The 12,814-nt window shown below is 40.8% G+C and overlaps 1 protein-coding gene across 1 annotated transcript; it reads left to right on the plus strand.

Moving 5' to 3' along the window:
- Positions 1–2,138: 2,138 nt before the first annotated feature.
- Positions 2,139–9,079, plus strand: si:ch211-262h13.5 (fetuin-B). Its single transcript, XM_006803991.3, has 7 exons — positions 2,139–2,439; positions 3,234–3,344; positions 5,067–5,154; positions 5,922–6,088; positions 6,573–6,680; positions 7,509–7,595; positions 8,399–9,079. Exons 1-7 carry the CDS (start codon positions 2,221–2,223, stop codon positions 8,834–8,836), a joined length of 1,218 nt encoding a protein of 405 aa, XP_006804054.2. The 5' UTR covers positions 2,139–2,220; the 3' UTR covers positions 8,837–9,079.
- Positions 9,080–12,814: the final 3,735 nt, after the last annotated feature.

Consider the following 12,814-nt stretch of genomic DNA (forward strand, 5'->3'; position numbering starts at 1 on the left):
GGGCATTGCCATGTCATACCAGCAGGTCCTTCATTAAGAGATTCGCCTATATAGCTTTTATGTAAGGCATAGACTGCATATAAATGATGGATACAGCGACCACGACATCACCCACCAGTTTGTAATCTCCTGTTTTGAGACCTCGTGGCATCCTCAGACTGTGCAGGTGTGAGTCGAAGTGGCCGTACCACAGCATTACTTAACTGTAAGTGAAGGTGGATGAGTTTAAATACTTGGAGTCAACCACCCAAAGCAGGAGAGTGCACAGGAGAAGTGAAGAAGAGAGTGGAGGCAGGGTGTCAGGGGTATTTTGTGACAGAAGGATTGCAGGGAGAGGGAAGTGAAAGGGAAGGTTTATAACCTGCTATGATGGATAGGCTGGAGAGGGTGGCACTAACTGAAAAGACAGGAGGCCAGACTGGAGATGGCAAGGTGGAAGATGATAAGATTTTTGTTGGGAGCGACCAGAAGGGACAGGATTAGAAATGAGAACATCAGAGGGACAGCTCAGGTTGAGTGGTTTGGAGGTAAAGTGAGAAAGGTGAGGCTGGGATAGTTTGGACATGTGCAGTGGGGGATAGTGGATATAATGGACAAAGGATGATGAATATGGAGGAAAAGAGGAAGACCACAGAGGAGTTTCACATATGCAGTGAAGGAGGGCATGCAGAGGGTTGGTGTGACAGAAAAGGATCCAACGAGCAGAGAGAGATGGAAGACAGGAGATCCATTGTGGCAACTGCTAAAGGGAGGAAGCAATGTATCAGTTGTAAAAGTTGAGGAAATTATCTACAGAGAACCAAAGGGTTTATTAATTAATTTATTTTGGCAAAAGGCTGTAAACATGTGTATTCCAGATGAAAGGTTGGGCACTTTGACCTATTCTGAGTGATTCGGGTTCGGAGCCAGCCTCGAGTAGCCATTTGAGGGCCTGCTTTTGCCCTTTCTGTCTTGACATTATTTTTAACCCCTGATGTCACCACCTGGTCAAATCCACAGCTAGACTGCTTTTCCTTGTTGCTGCCTTTTATGCTAAGCTAACAGCATCTTAGCTTTACTTAGATTTACAGCCTTGCCAGAGGGCAAATGTGAGTATTTCCCAGTTGTATAAAACTAATGCTTTAGAATTCTTTATTCATCAGTGTATGCGAAAAAAACAACTTTGCTTTGTAAAATCTATGATTAATTAAATGCAAGCATATGTGTGAGAGAGAAAAACAAGAGAGAACGAGATAGGCCACGCACGTGTGCTCTCCGGTATGCCAGTCTGTACCGAGCTGCAGTTACAGACATTAGTCATCGATGTTCTCATGAACAATGGAAGCAGCCGTACTTCTCCCAAAAAATGTGAACCCCCCCACCACCACCCTTCTACACACAAATGCACACTCTCTACGAGGGCCTTACCTTCTGTTTATTACTTAAAAAGGAACATTATGTACATTTATTTAAAAAAGAAAATCTGATTTCTCTTGTAAACATTACACTGGTTTATAAAATCTAAAACAATTAGACTATGGTTACTTATTTACCACAACAAAGTAAGTTGAGTAGGATTAAGGGCAGTTGGGTTCCTCGGGAAAAAAAATGAAGATAGGAAAACACAAATATCAGAGTTATGAGGCTCTAAGACAACATCAACATCAAATGCTAAAGTAATTAACTTGATATCAGTGAATCATTAACCCAGTTCTGCCTGGTGGACCAATAGATTTCTCAACCCGCATCTTACCAGATCCACAGTGACCCCTACTGGTGAGATAATAATATTACAGTCCAACTCAGTGACCCAGTCTTGAAGGCATTGCACGCTCTCTTTGGTGTTCATTGTCATTTAATGAGGTATCTATTGCACTAATTTAGTTTGCATGACATACACCTCTTGCACAGTATGGAAACAACTCCTGCAGAAACAATAAAATAACCCCCAGTCTTAATATTGGAGCCACAGGAATAAGTATATTGAATGGCCGTTTTGACATAGGTTCTATTTGCCTTTGACGACTGTGTGTTCCAGAGGTTAAATAAATACCAGGAACATCCATTCACAAGTATCAGCTCTCTGCCGTCAAATAAACTTTGTCCTTGGCATCATTTCAGCTGCGCCGTCCTGTTTTGATTCCAAAAGTCAATGCCTCGACTGAAGGCAAACACCAGGGAACAAACTTCACTATAAAACGGCCCTGTCTTCTGGCTCCCGTCTAAAAACCACCTGCCGTCATGGACAAACTACTATATCTAATATCACTATCCATTCACATCCTGTGTGTGTGTGGAGAGGGTGTCGTACTAATGCCAGTTGAACTTGCTCCCATCCCCTGTAACGACAAAGCGGTGGAGAAGCTGTCTCGCTTGGCCGTCACTTACATCAATGAGGATCGCAGCGAAGGCTACAAGTTTGCCCTGAACCGCATCGCGAATGTCCATCTGCACGCTCAGGTCAGTACAAAGACCAGAGGAGGCTGTAAAACACGTTTGTTCATCCAAGACCAGGGTGGGAAGTGTTTCTATGTATCAGCCGTGACCAGATTCATGTCAGGGGAAGCCCATTTGATAAGATTTAAAACAACAAAAATCAGAAATGACCCTTTTCCAGGACTCGCTGTGGCTTCTAGATTCTCCAATTGAGGACCCACTGGGTTACATGAAAGCTGTGAAAAACAGCAGCAGTTTCATTAGGGAGCAGCAACGTAAGTACTAAAAACAACAAGAAACACTTTGGTGCGAATGGCCGCCATCAGTGCATGTCGCTTTTAATAAATGTAGCATTAAGATCAAAGTACATAATTTTATATCATAAAACGGGAAGCCATTCCTTTTTCACGCCTCATGAAAAAAGGCCTCTAGGATTGAAGCGAGCGTTAATAAAGTCCAGGTCATTTCAGTCCAGCACTGCTGGGACAAACCTTGCACAACAGACTTTATGAACTTCATGCTGTCAGCTGCTGAAGGCTATAGTGGCCCGACTGTGGGATAGATCAGGTTTTAAGAGGCTCAGATCAACTTCATGACCTAAAAAGGCTGCTACTACTGTGGCGCAAAGTGTTGACAAATCATTATTGTACAAAGTGTTATGTGGAATTACACAGAGCACCTCCTAAATGGTCCCTTATTGATATACTTAACAGAACAAATGATGCTACTTGGCAGGAGGACTTCTCATAAATTTGAGCCTCATAGCTTTGCTAATGCCTGCTCTCCTTTATCGCATGTGTTTATACTCTGAATTACAGGGCCCGGCAGGCAACGTGTATTACCTCGACCTGGAAGTCCTGGAGACCAAGTGTCACACAGGCAGCAAGAAACCATGGAAACGTTGTGACGTCAGGCCATTCATGGAAACGGTAGGATGTTCACACGTATACAAACAAGAGCATGTGTCCGCACGAGTAGGAGGCCCCTATATGCCTGAAGGCACTGTTTATAAGATATGTCCCACACTGTAACTGGACAATGTAAGAAAGTCACACTTAAACCATATACATGAAACTTTGGACATGAAGGTATTTCTGAGTTTTTGGAAGTGTCAGGGTGTTCATACAGAAGTCACAGTCACTTTACCCATTTCCATTGGCAGATCTATTTTATTACTGTGACTTTTTTCAAAGCATAAATGTATTACTCTTCAGTAACTGGGCATTTGGAGGAAATCTTTCCCACAAAATGGAAAAATCTATTCTGTTAAAATAGATATGTATGGTTTACATATTTTACATATTTTACTTATGAAACTTCCATTATATAAAAAAAAAAACTATTGATTTAATCATAAAAGCAGCTCCTTTGACAAAAGGATGAAAGGAACCATTGGCATGACAATCATGGGCCACTTTATTAGGTACATCTGTTCAACTGCTTGTTAATGATTGTTGATAGCAGACAGGCTGGACTGGGCGCATCAGAAACTGCTGTCTACTAGGATTTTCCCACACAATCATCTCTAGGGCTCAAAGAAACAACAACCAGTGAGTGGTGAAAATGCATTGCTGGCATCAGAGGTCAGAGGAGAACAGCCAGACAGCTTTCAAATGACAGCAAGGAAACAACCAAGATATGCAGAAAAGCATCTCTTACTGCACAACACAAACCTCTGAGCAGACGGGCTACAGCAGCAGAAGACCACACTGGGTGCCCTACTCATGTCAGATAAGGCTAGAAAAACTTGAACTTCCCTTAAGAGTCTGGATTTCTGCTATGAGGTTTGGATGTTAGGGCCAGAATGTGGTGTAAATGACATGAATGTATGGATCCATCCTAATCTTATATCAACGGAAGTGGTGGAAGTGGTGTAATGCTGTGGGGGATCATTTCTTTGCACATTTTAACAATTAATAGTACCAAATAAATATTTTAACATCCCAGTCTACCTGATTATTGTTGCCGAAAGTGTCCACAGTGTAACCATCTTCTAATAGCTGCTACCATCAGGATAAAGCATCATGTCACAAAGGTCAGATCATCGCAACCTCTTTTTTTTTTTAACATGATAGAGATTTCACTGTGCTCAAATGACCTCCACAGTCACCATATCTCAATCCAATAGAGCGCCTTTGGGATGTGGTGGAACAGCAGATTCGAATCATGAGTGTACAGCGGACAAATCTGCAGCAACTGCGTGATTCTGTCACGTAGCATGGACCAAAATGTCTGAGGAATATTTCCAGCAACCTTGTTGAATCTGTGCTATTAAGAATTAAGACAGCTCTGAAGGCAAAAAAGGGTCCAAACCAGTACTAGCAGCATAGTGTACCTAACAAAGTGGCTGGTGAATGTCGGTCCTCTAAAACTTACAAACACAACTTTTTTTTTACGGCAATGGGAAATTCAAATGAGTTTATTTCTTTTCCGTATAGGTGAGCGACTTATAAGCCAAAAACAGCCCTCTGAAGAAGTAACACAAGCCAAAACACTCACACTGGTCTCACTGATAGTACACTGAGAGTACATTCAAAGTTTTTTCTTCTTGCATCTGTTTGAACATATTGTGCCAAGTCTTTGTAGTGAAGTGGTTGATATTGGGCCAATCACGAATTCTGTCTGTTTTATCTTTTTTTATTTTTTTAAAGCAAATCTCTGGCAACTGCAACACCACCATCCTGCACACACCAGAGGGCTACTCCTACTTATACAGCTACGAATGTGCTCTCGTGCCAGGTAACGTTAGCAGGTTCCTAACCACTAACTGCTCATGTACACAGAAGGTCGCATGCATACAGTGCTGTGCAACATGAGTCGCAACATAACATCTATTATTAGATACCCACTGTTTATCGATATCTTTAAATAATGTGTAGCATCAGAGATCATGCAGCCGGCATGTGCTGCTTTGGATACCACATCAAGCTGGAGATTTAAGGTAAAGAAAATATTGAATTAAAACAAAGAACTTGTAAATATCCAGTAAGGAAAAAGTCTCATAAGAAAGAACAGCAAAGACCTGAGGAGAGAAAAGTATCGACGTTTCACTGTGAGTATCTCAATTTGTTACGTGCAGGTATAACTAATAACATTAATGATGGCCCAGTCTAATGGAGCTGAGTCCTAATTAATTTTCAATTAGTCACACTAGTGAATTTCCCACTATGACAAATCAAAAGGTCGAACGTGAAAATTATGATTTCGCCCCGATCTCAATCGATTTCCCTTCTCTCTCACTGCCACAGTGTTTGGTTTGGTGCTACTTTGGAGACATCAGCAAAAGCAGGTTACACCTCACTGTCATGAAAAGAGATGTAGTCGTCCGATTGAAGTGCATTTGGAGAGCGAAAAGTTGTGTATCCGTTCAAAATGACATGACTTTTTTTCCTTTTCTGCTTTCACTGTAAATTTAGTGCCACTGCTCTATCTATCATCTGTTTGTTGATGTAATTTAATACAGACGTTTACTTATTCATTCTTATTCAGTTCTGTGGTTTCTGCAGATTCTCCAGAGAAACTCCAGCAGATCTGCCCAACATGCCCCCTCCTGCTCTCCGTAGACAGCCCCGAGGCCATGACTGCTGCTCGGGTCACTCTGGTATCCTATAAAAGGACGTCCACTATGGCTGCAGGGCTCGGGGTGAAAAAAATCACCAGAGCTGCCACACAGGTATCGCTAGATATACTGTTATTAACTTTGATGGGGGGAAAGAAAGCTGCAGGGCTAATTTGATTGCTTGACAGTGCGTCAAACGTTATGTTTATGGGGGGAAATCACACTTAAGGAAATTCTCTGGGTATACATATGCAGAAGGTACAGTGCACCTGTGTTCCAGATAAGAACCATTATTGCACAAGCATCACCATCACGCAATAGTTATAGACGAGTCTGGCAAGGTTGCAAAGGATCACTGAAGGCACTTTCCTCCATGGCCCAGCTTTTGTTTGGGGAGCAAATGAGAAAAACTGAATAGTTTGCTTGGGGACCAAAGCTAAGTACACTGCTTTTGCATATGATAGTCCAGCTTCAGGATGGAAAAACCAACATGATAGCTGCCGCAATAAAAAAAAACCCTGCCATCTCTATTTGTGCCTGTGCTTGTGTTTGTTTTTGCAGTTTCCTCCTCTCTTCCTATATTATTTTTATATTTCAGTCTGTGCCAGTAAAAGCCACCTTTGTGGAATACACAGTGCAAGAATGCCCCGAGGGAGTGACAGAAAGAGGCACCTGCCAGCGACTGACACTTGACTCGGACACAGAGGTACTCGTATAGAAGTTACTCAAAAAAAAATTACACATTCACACACCAATTTAGATGCACCAGCACAATGTGCTTTAATTTATTGTTTTTTAGGATTCTTGTATTGTTTAGTCATGCCACTTTTGGAGATTATTTATTTTTAGGTCCTTAGTGTCCCAGCTAAGCAGATGTTGTGGCCTCCTTGTGTATGTAAACAAGAAGGACAAAAGCATTTCCAAGGTCAACAAAAATTGAACATTACAAACTTCACAAAGGTGAAATTGATGGAAGAGCTGTATGGATTCTAGATCTATTTATGTGGCCACTTAGTGCATATTAATGATAAATTAGCACTCAGACATAGTCAAGCAGCGCTGTCTGAAACAGCACTTAATTACAAATCAATTCATTGATCACCATTGTGTGTGTGATGTCTGGATAATTTCATGGATGATTTACTAGCTGACATGACTACTTCAGTTATGTTTAAAATGTGACGTCACTTAATGGTTTAGGCTCATTCAGACATGAATAGTGGTGCTGGGGTGCAGGTGGGTTGCAAAGCGGCTTGCAGATGCACAACGTTTATTTGCAGGGTAAAGCAGGCTTTGATATCAACTTCTAGTAAAAACATCAGCTGAGCTGCAGGGACTGTTGCTGAGCTTAACTTAATTTACTGCCTGAACTAATGCCATGTTTTTGTATTTATTTATAACTGAAGATTCCTGAGAAGGAATGTACATTTTATTTTAATTATTTTAACCCACCCTGTGTCATACTCTTACTTTTTAATAGTCTCCCAGTGTGTCACAGAAATGCATTACCAAATGTCTCACACTCTTCTCTCAGACTGCAGGTTTCTGCACAGGATCTGTACATGGAAACAAGAATACTGATCCTGATGTCCAGACGTCCTGTGAGATGTTTAAAGTGCAGGTATGGGAGGAAATTACGTAATATTTTTTAATATTGCGTTGCTAAGCCAAAGTGGCAGCTCATTTATGCAAAGATCCTATAAAATCACAACAACTATAACATCAGTATGATGAGGAGGAAAGGAATAGAAGTGACTACATGTTTCTTATTCTCCCATGACAAGAAGAAGAACAGATTTAGATTTATAGTAAAGCCAACATTCAGTGTGCACGCAAGATTTGACCTAAAAACCTGTTCTGATTGTTCTCTATCAAAAACTGTGAACGTCCTACATGCAGGAAAATCGCAGCGGAGGTGTAACAATGATAGCAGCTGAATTATCCGCAACCCAAAAGTGAACAGAAAATTTAAATGCATTAATAGAAGAATGTCAGTAACTGAGAAAAAAAAGCAAAAACTTCTGGAAAAGTGTAGCATTTAGTGTCAGTTCACACTGTGGGACTGTGAGTTGTGAGTGTAACAGCCCACTGCTTGACCTTGACTTGATGAATGTTTCATTTTCTCTGTTTTCTTTCAGGTTTTTTTTACTAAAGTAACCTTTATAGTGAACATTTAACTCTCAAAATGGAAGCCAGCGGTCATATAATTATTCTGTCATATCTTACAAGTTGGTGGTTTTGTGTGTGTGTGTTTAATCCTATGTGTGAGATTTCAAATTGTATGCTCCTGCGCTGTAATTATGTTGTCTTCTCAGTTCTTTTTAGAGCGTGTGGTTTGTAAAGTAGTTTTACAGTATTGAGTAAAATTCATTCGTGCAGCCAGAAGAGTTCTCATTTGGTGTGGTGTTGTCTGCGTCTCTTCAGAATGTGGATGTCCTCCGGCCGGTGCAGCCACAGGGTCACGACCTCCCAGAAAACCCAGCAATCCCGACGTTCCCACCTGTGATTGGCGGCCCAGGAAACGATCCGCAGCCTGTTCCCTCTGACCCTCCCTTTCCCACTGCCGTTCACCCTGTTGACCCCTCTGTGGGTGTTAACCCAGCTGTCCCTCTTAGCTCTTCTTCCAGTGAGTCTGCTGAAGGTCTACTCACTGAGGCTTCTGACTCATCCTCCGAGGAAATCGGAGGCCCTGTGGCTCTGCGTCCCCCTTTTAACTTCCACTACCAGAGGCGTGACCGTGAAAAACGCCAGGCTTTGAACAACACCTCGCCCTCTCACAACCCTGTCTTCCTGTCTGATTTCCCCAGCGGGCCCTCTCCTTTCCGATCCTGTCCCGGTCCAGCTCGGTACACCACTGTTTAAGTGTTGCTGCTCTGTTCAGGAGTCTATCTTTCCATTTCTGATTTATCCAGCGAGAGCCTACGCTGATAAACTGTTCCACTTTCTGTTGCTGGAAGCATAAAAATAATTTACGCTAATAAGAGGAAACCTATCTCTTTTCACTGGCCCTGAAATGACCTCTAATACTGCTGCACTGTTAACTGCTTCTAATGCAGCAAAATAGCTTCAGATGTTATTAAAAATTTCAATAAAACTTGTTTTGAAACCCTCATCAGAATCTTCAAATTCTTACACTCATAGTCTGATCATGCCTACACTTATTTGGTAGTACATACAATTTTGATTGAAGAGCTGAATTTGTCAATAAAAGTCTTAATGGAACTAATCTTAACCAGTTTAATGAATAATTGAATGTTTTGAGTGAAACAACATGGATCAGAAAGCTGATAACTTTCATGCGCTTTTCTAATTCAGATATCCTTGCAAAATGCAGCCCCTGTGTTACAAGCATGTTTCATTAATTCTTTGATAATTCTCACATTTTTTTTTACAAAATGAAGAACTATAGGAGGAAATGGGTATTTTAAAAACGCAGTAATGAGAAAATAACCAGCTGCAGCTGCAAAATCTTTAGCTGCCGTGCTGCAGCTGCATTTATATTCCTACAATTTCTATCAAGCCCATCCCTGCTGAAATTAGGCATCAAAGGGCTAACATAAGGACGCAGACAACCATTCAAGTACACGCCAATTTAGAATGCAATGCACATGTTTCTGGACTGAGTAGGCAAGCCACAAAAACTGGTGAGAAACCACGTAGACACATTTAGAACATACAAACAGCACAGAAAGGCTCCAACCGACTACCAGAACCTTTTTGCTGTGTGCTGTGCTAACTGCTGCACAGCTACGTCAACTCACATCCAATTTTCAGTAATACATTTCATATATAACGATAATGGACTGATTTATCACACTAGGTCATTTCATTTTACTGTTAACCTTCCCTCAAATGTTTTAAAGGTGACCTTTTATGCTTTCCCTTACTTCCTGTTAGACATTGATACACTATACGGACACCTTCAGGAGCTGCTCGAGCAAGGAAACTTACGTCATGAAGCTCCTGGCCCACAGTTTTTGTGCTGATGTTAATGGAAGTTTGGAACTGAGCAGTTACTGAATCAGCAGAGCACAGATGAGTTTTATGCACTATAGTCCTCAGCACTTGGGAACACCACTGCGTAACTTTAGGTGGTCTGCCACTATGTGGCTGAGTTTGAGTATGCAGTGGTACCACATACAGTTTGTTGTGCAATATCTATAAAGGAAGAGATCTCACAAACTTGTTGTAATGATGACATTTTATCACAGTACTATGTACCTCTTTAGAACAGAGCTAAAGGGTTTCAGAGCTAAAGGCCCGAGGGCAAAGACTCCAATCTGCCCATTGGACGCCTTCGGAAAATGTGAAGGGGGCATAAACTTGGACTTTTATCATTCGTTTTACAGCATTTCCATCGTTGCCATTTTTACTATTCCAAAGTAATTAAGTAATAGATAAACACTTAAATCAGAGAAAAGTTCCTTTTTTTATTATCTACTGTAGAGATTTCCTTATTCGTTACAACAACATTTATTTGTTGTAGAACACTGACATAGATGTACTATTGAAACTGCTCTTCTTTTTTAAGATATCTCAGGGGTTACATGTTTGGTTTACACTGACAGAATGGAGTACGGCCCACTTAATATCAAAGTGGGCTGTTAGGGCCCATAATGTAACACGAGTTAGTCATCCCTGCTTTACAATGACCCATTCTTTCACAAGCATATATAAAGGCAGAGTGCATAGCTGGCTGCTTGATTTTGCACACCTGTAGAAAACTGTGCTGAAAACACCTGAATTTGAACATACTTTTGTCCATATAGCGTATGTAGATAGCAGTGAATTCTGAAATTAAATATGAAGATTCAATATTTCAGGTACACAGCTTAGGTTATAAGTGCAGAAGCCCAACCTAATTGTTTCCTTTTTCTGTTTTAAATCTTCTGTTTGTGATAGACAGCCAATCAGAATATAGTAATATAAGAAGAACGAAGATGAAAGATGAACTTTCACACAGAAGATGAGCTGAAGGTCAAAGGGCTAACAGAAGGTAAATGGTGATTATTTTGATTTAAAAACCATGGAAATCTCCTCTAGTACAGCCCAAGAATAAAATTATGGAGTAGAAATTAACTGTAATATTTTCTTTTCAAGGGATTCCCTCATCCTGTCTTCATCTGGAGAATTTTAACTCACAGGACTTTTATGAGTCAAAAAGGAATATTTTAGAACATTTTATTTTATTTTTTAACTTTCAAGATGACAGTGTTGTAGAACACAGCAAGGTTTGTATTCTCCACACCATATCCCTCAAGATCCAGATGGTTTAAAACCGCTTTACAAACACATCTGGTGAAGCAGGGGGAAAAGTCGGGGTTTGTTATTGTAGGACTCCTCACCACAGGGCTTATACTGTGCCAAATAGCACTGAAGTGAAAAGGAAAGTGCAAACATCTCAGGAAAGCTTTAAAAGCTTGCAGCTAGCTAAAGTGGGCCTTTATCAACACAGCTACATGAGCTATTAGAAAGAGCAGGACAGCACAGAGGAGAGATGCAGCACAAATGTGAAAAGTCATCTCGTACCTGGCTGGAGTGTCACTCTGGAGAATCCTCAATCAACAGCATCTCAGTGTATTTTAAGGCCAGTGTGTCAGAAACTAGCTATTAGGAAAACCACACACACAGAAAGCAATGTTGAGTCCAGACCAAAGACAAATTCAGAAACATATAAGCCAAGAGATGAAATATGACTAAGACAGAGCAAACCAGGTCAGGTCTCAGCAGTATGTCTTCATTTAAGAGACAGCAGAACATTATTTGAGCTTCATGCTTGACAGAGACGAAGATGAATGAAAAATGAAAAAAGCTAAAATAACCATTCGGAACACCATCCCCCCTGACATTAGCAAAATACCAGCAGGACTCATATGACAGCCATGTAAACAATTTCAGTGACTGACGACGTCAAGTTGTAAACGTCGCACAGAGGTTTAAGTGTCTGTGACTCCCTAAATGCATCAAAATATCACTGCCATTCTTGATAATGCATTCTTCTGAATTGCAGCAAACTGGAAGCTTCGGAGAAGCACAAGTTACACTTTCTTTATTTTCCATATGGTTCTTAGCTTTCTGTGCTACGACAAATCCCCCAAAGCTACAAAAGAAGGAAGCTTAGGGTGTTAATGACCCTGTGATTCTCCCTGCCTTGTTCAAATTACATGAAAGCTTTCTGGGTACAAGAGGATATCCCATGCAGTGACTGTGTGATTCACAAGTCTCAGACAGCTCTTCCTCTTTTTTTTGTTGAAAAAATTGCAACAGTTGTGGAAAAAATTTTTTGTCAGTAAAGGCAGGGTATATGTAAGTAGTCCTGTGTGATGTAGTCATTTCATTACTTCAGTCTGACAACAATTTCTGGATAAAACAAAGAGAAACCAAAACTGAGCTCTTGGCCAGCTGCTGGGACAATCTAACCATCAAATAGCTGTTTTAAATCATCAATTAAAAGTATTCATTGGCAGAATTAGTGAGCACAAGTAGCTAAAATGTTTTGAGGCATTTATTTGGGCAGTTTAGAGAAGAAATGAAACTTGGGAGAGACAGTGAATGACAACTAGAGGTGGCCGGGTCAGTCCAATGCTAGTACTGGTGTCAGATTGATACTAGCTCGATAGTAGGAACGATATTTTGTTTCAGTCCTGTAACACTGAATTGTGTTAAATAAATTATTGTTTATAAATGAAAAAATATATACCTCGTGCACATGTGCATTAGAAAAATGTCTGAATCTTTTTTGTGTTGACTGCCTGTCACCTCTATTTTATTTGCCCTATGGCCCATTTAAACAACGGAAGTTGACCCAAAGAGGCAAGCACATTTACATTCCAGGTCTCC

This window comes from Neolamprologus brichardi, chromosome 17 (assembly GCF_056152115.1).
Source record: "Neolamprologus brichardi isolate AB-2024 chromosome 17, ASM5615211v1, whole genome shotgun sequence".
Classification (NCBI taxonomy): domain Eukaryota; kingdom Metazoa; phylum Chordata; class Actinopteri; order Cichliformes; family Cichlidae; genus Neolamprologus; species Neolamprologus brichardi.

Bases quoted from the DNA above. Each gene is read 5' to 3' on its own strand.
- si:ch211-262h13.5 (XM_006803991.3), top strand. From the start codon at position 2,221: ATGGACAAACTACTATATCTAATATCACTATCCATTCACATCCTGTGT. The intron at 6,681-7,508 runs GTACTCGTATAG...CTCTTCTCTCAG, and splicing joins CACTTGACTCGGACACAGAG to ACTGCAGGTTTCTGCACAGG. The intron at 7,596-8,398 runs GTATGGGAGGAA...GCGTCTCTTCAG, and splicing joins GTGAGATGTTTAAAGTGCAG to AATGTGGATGTCCTCCGGCC.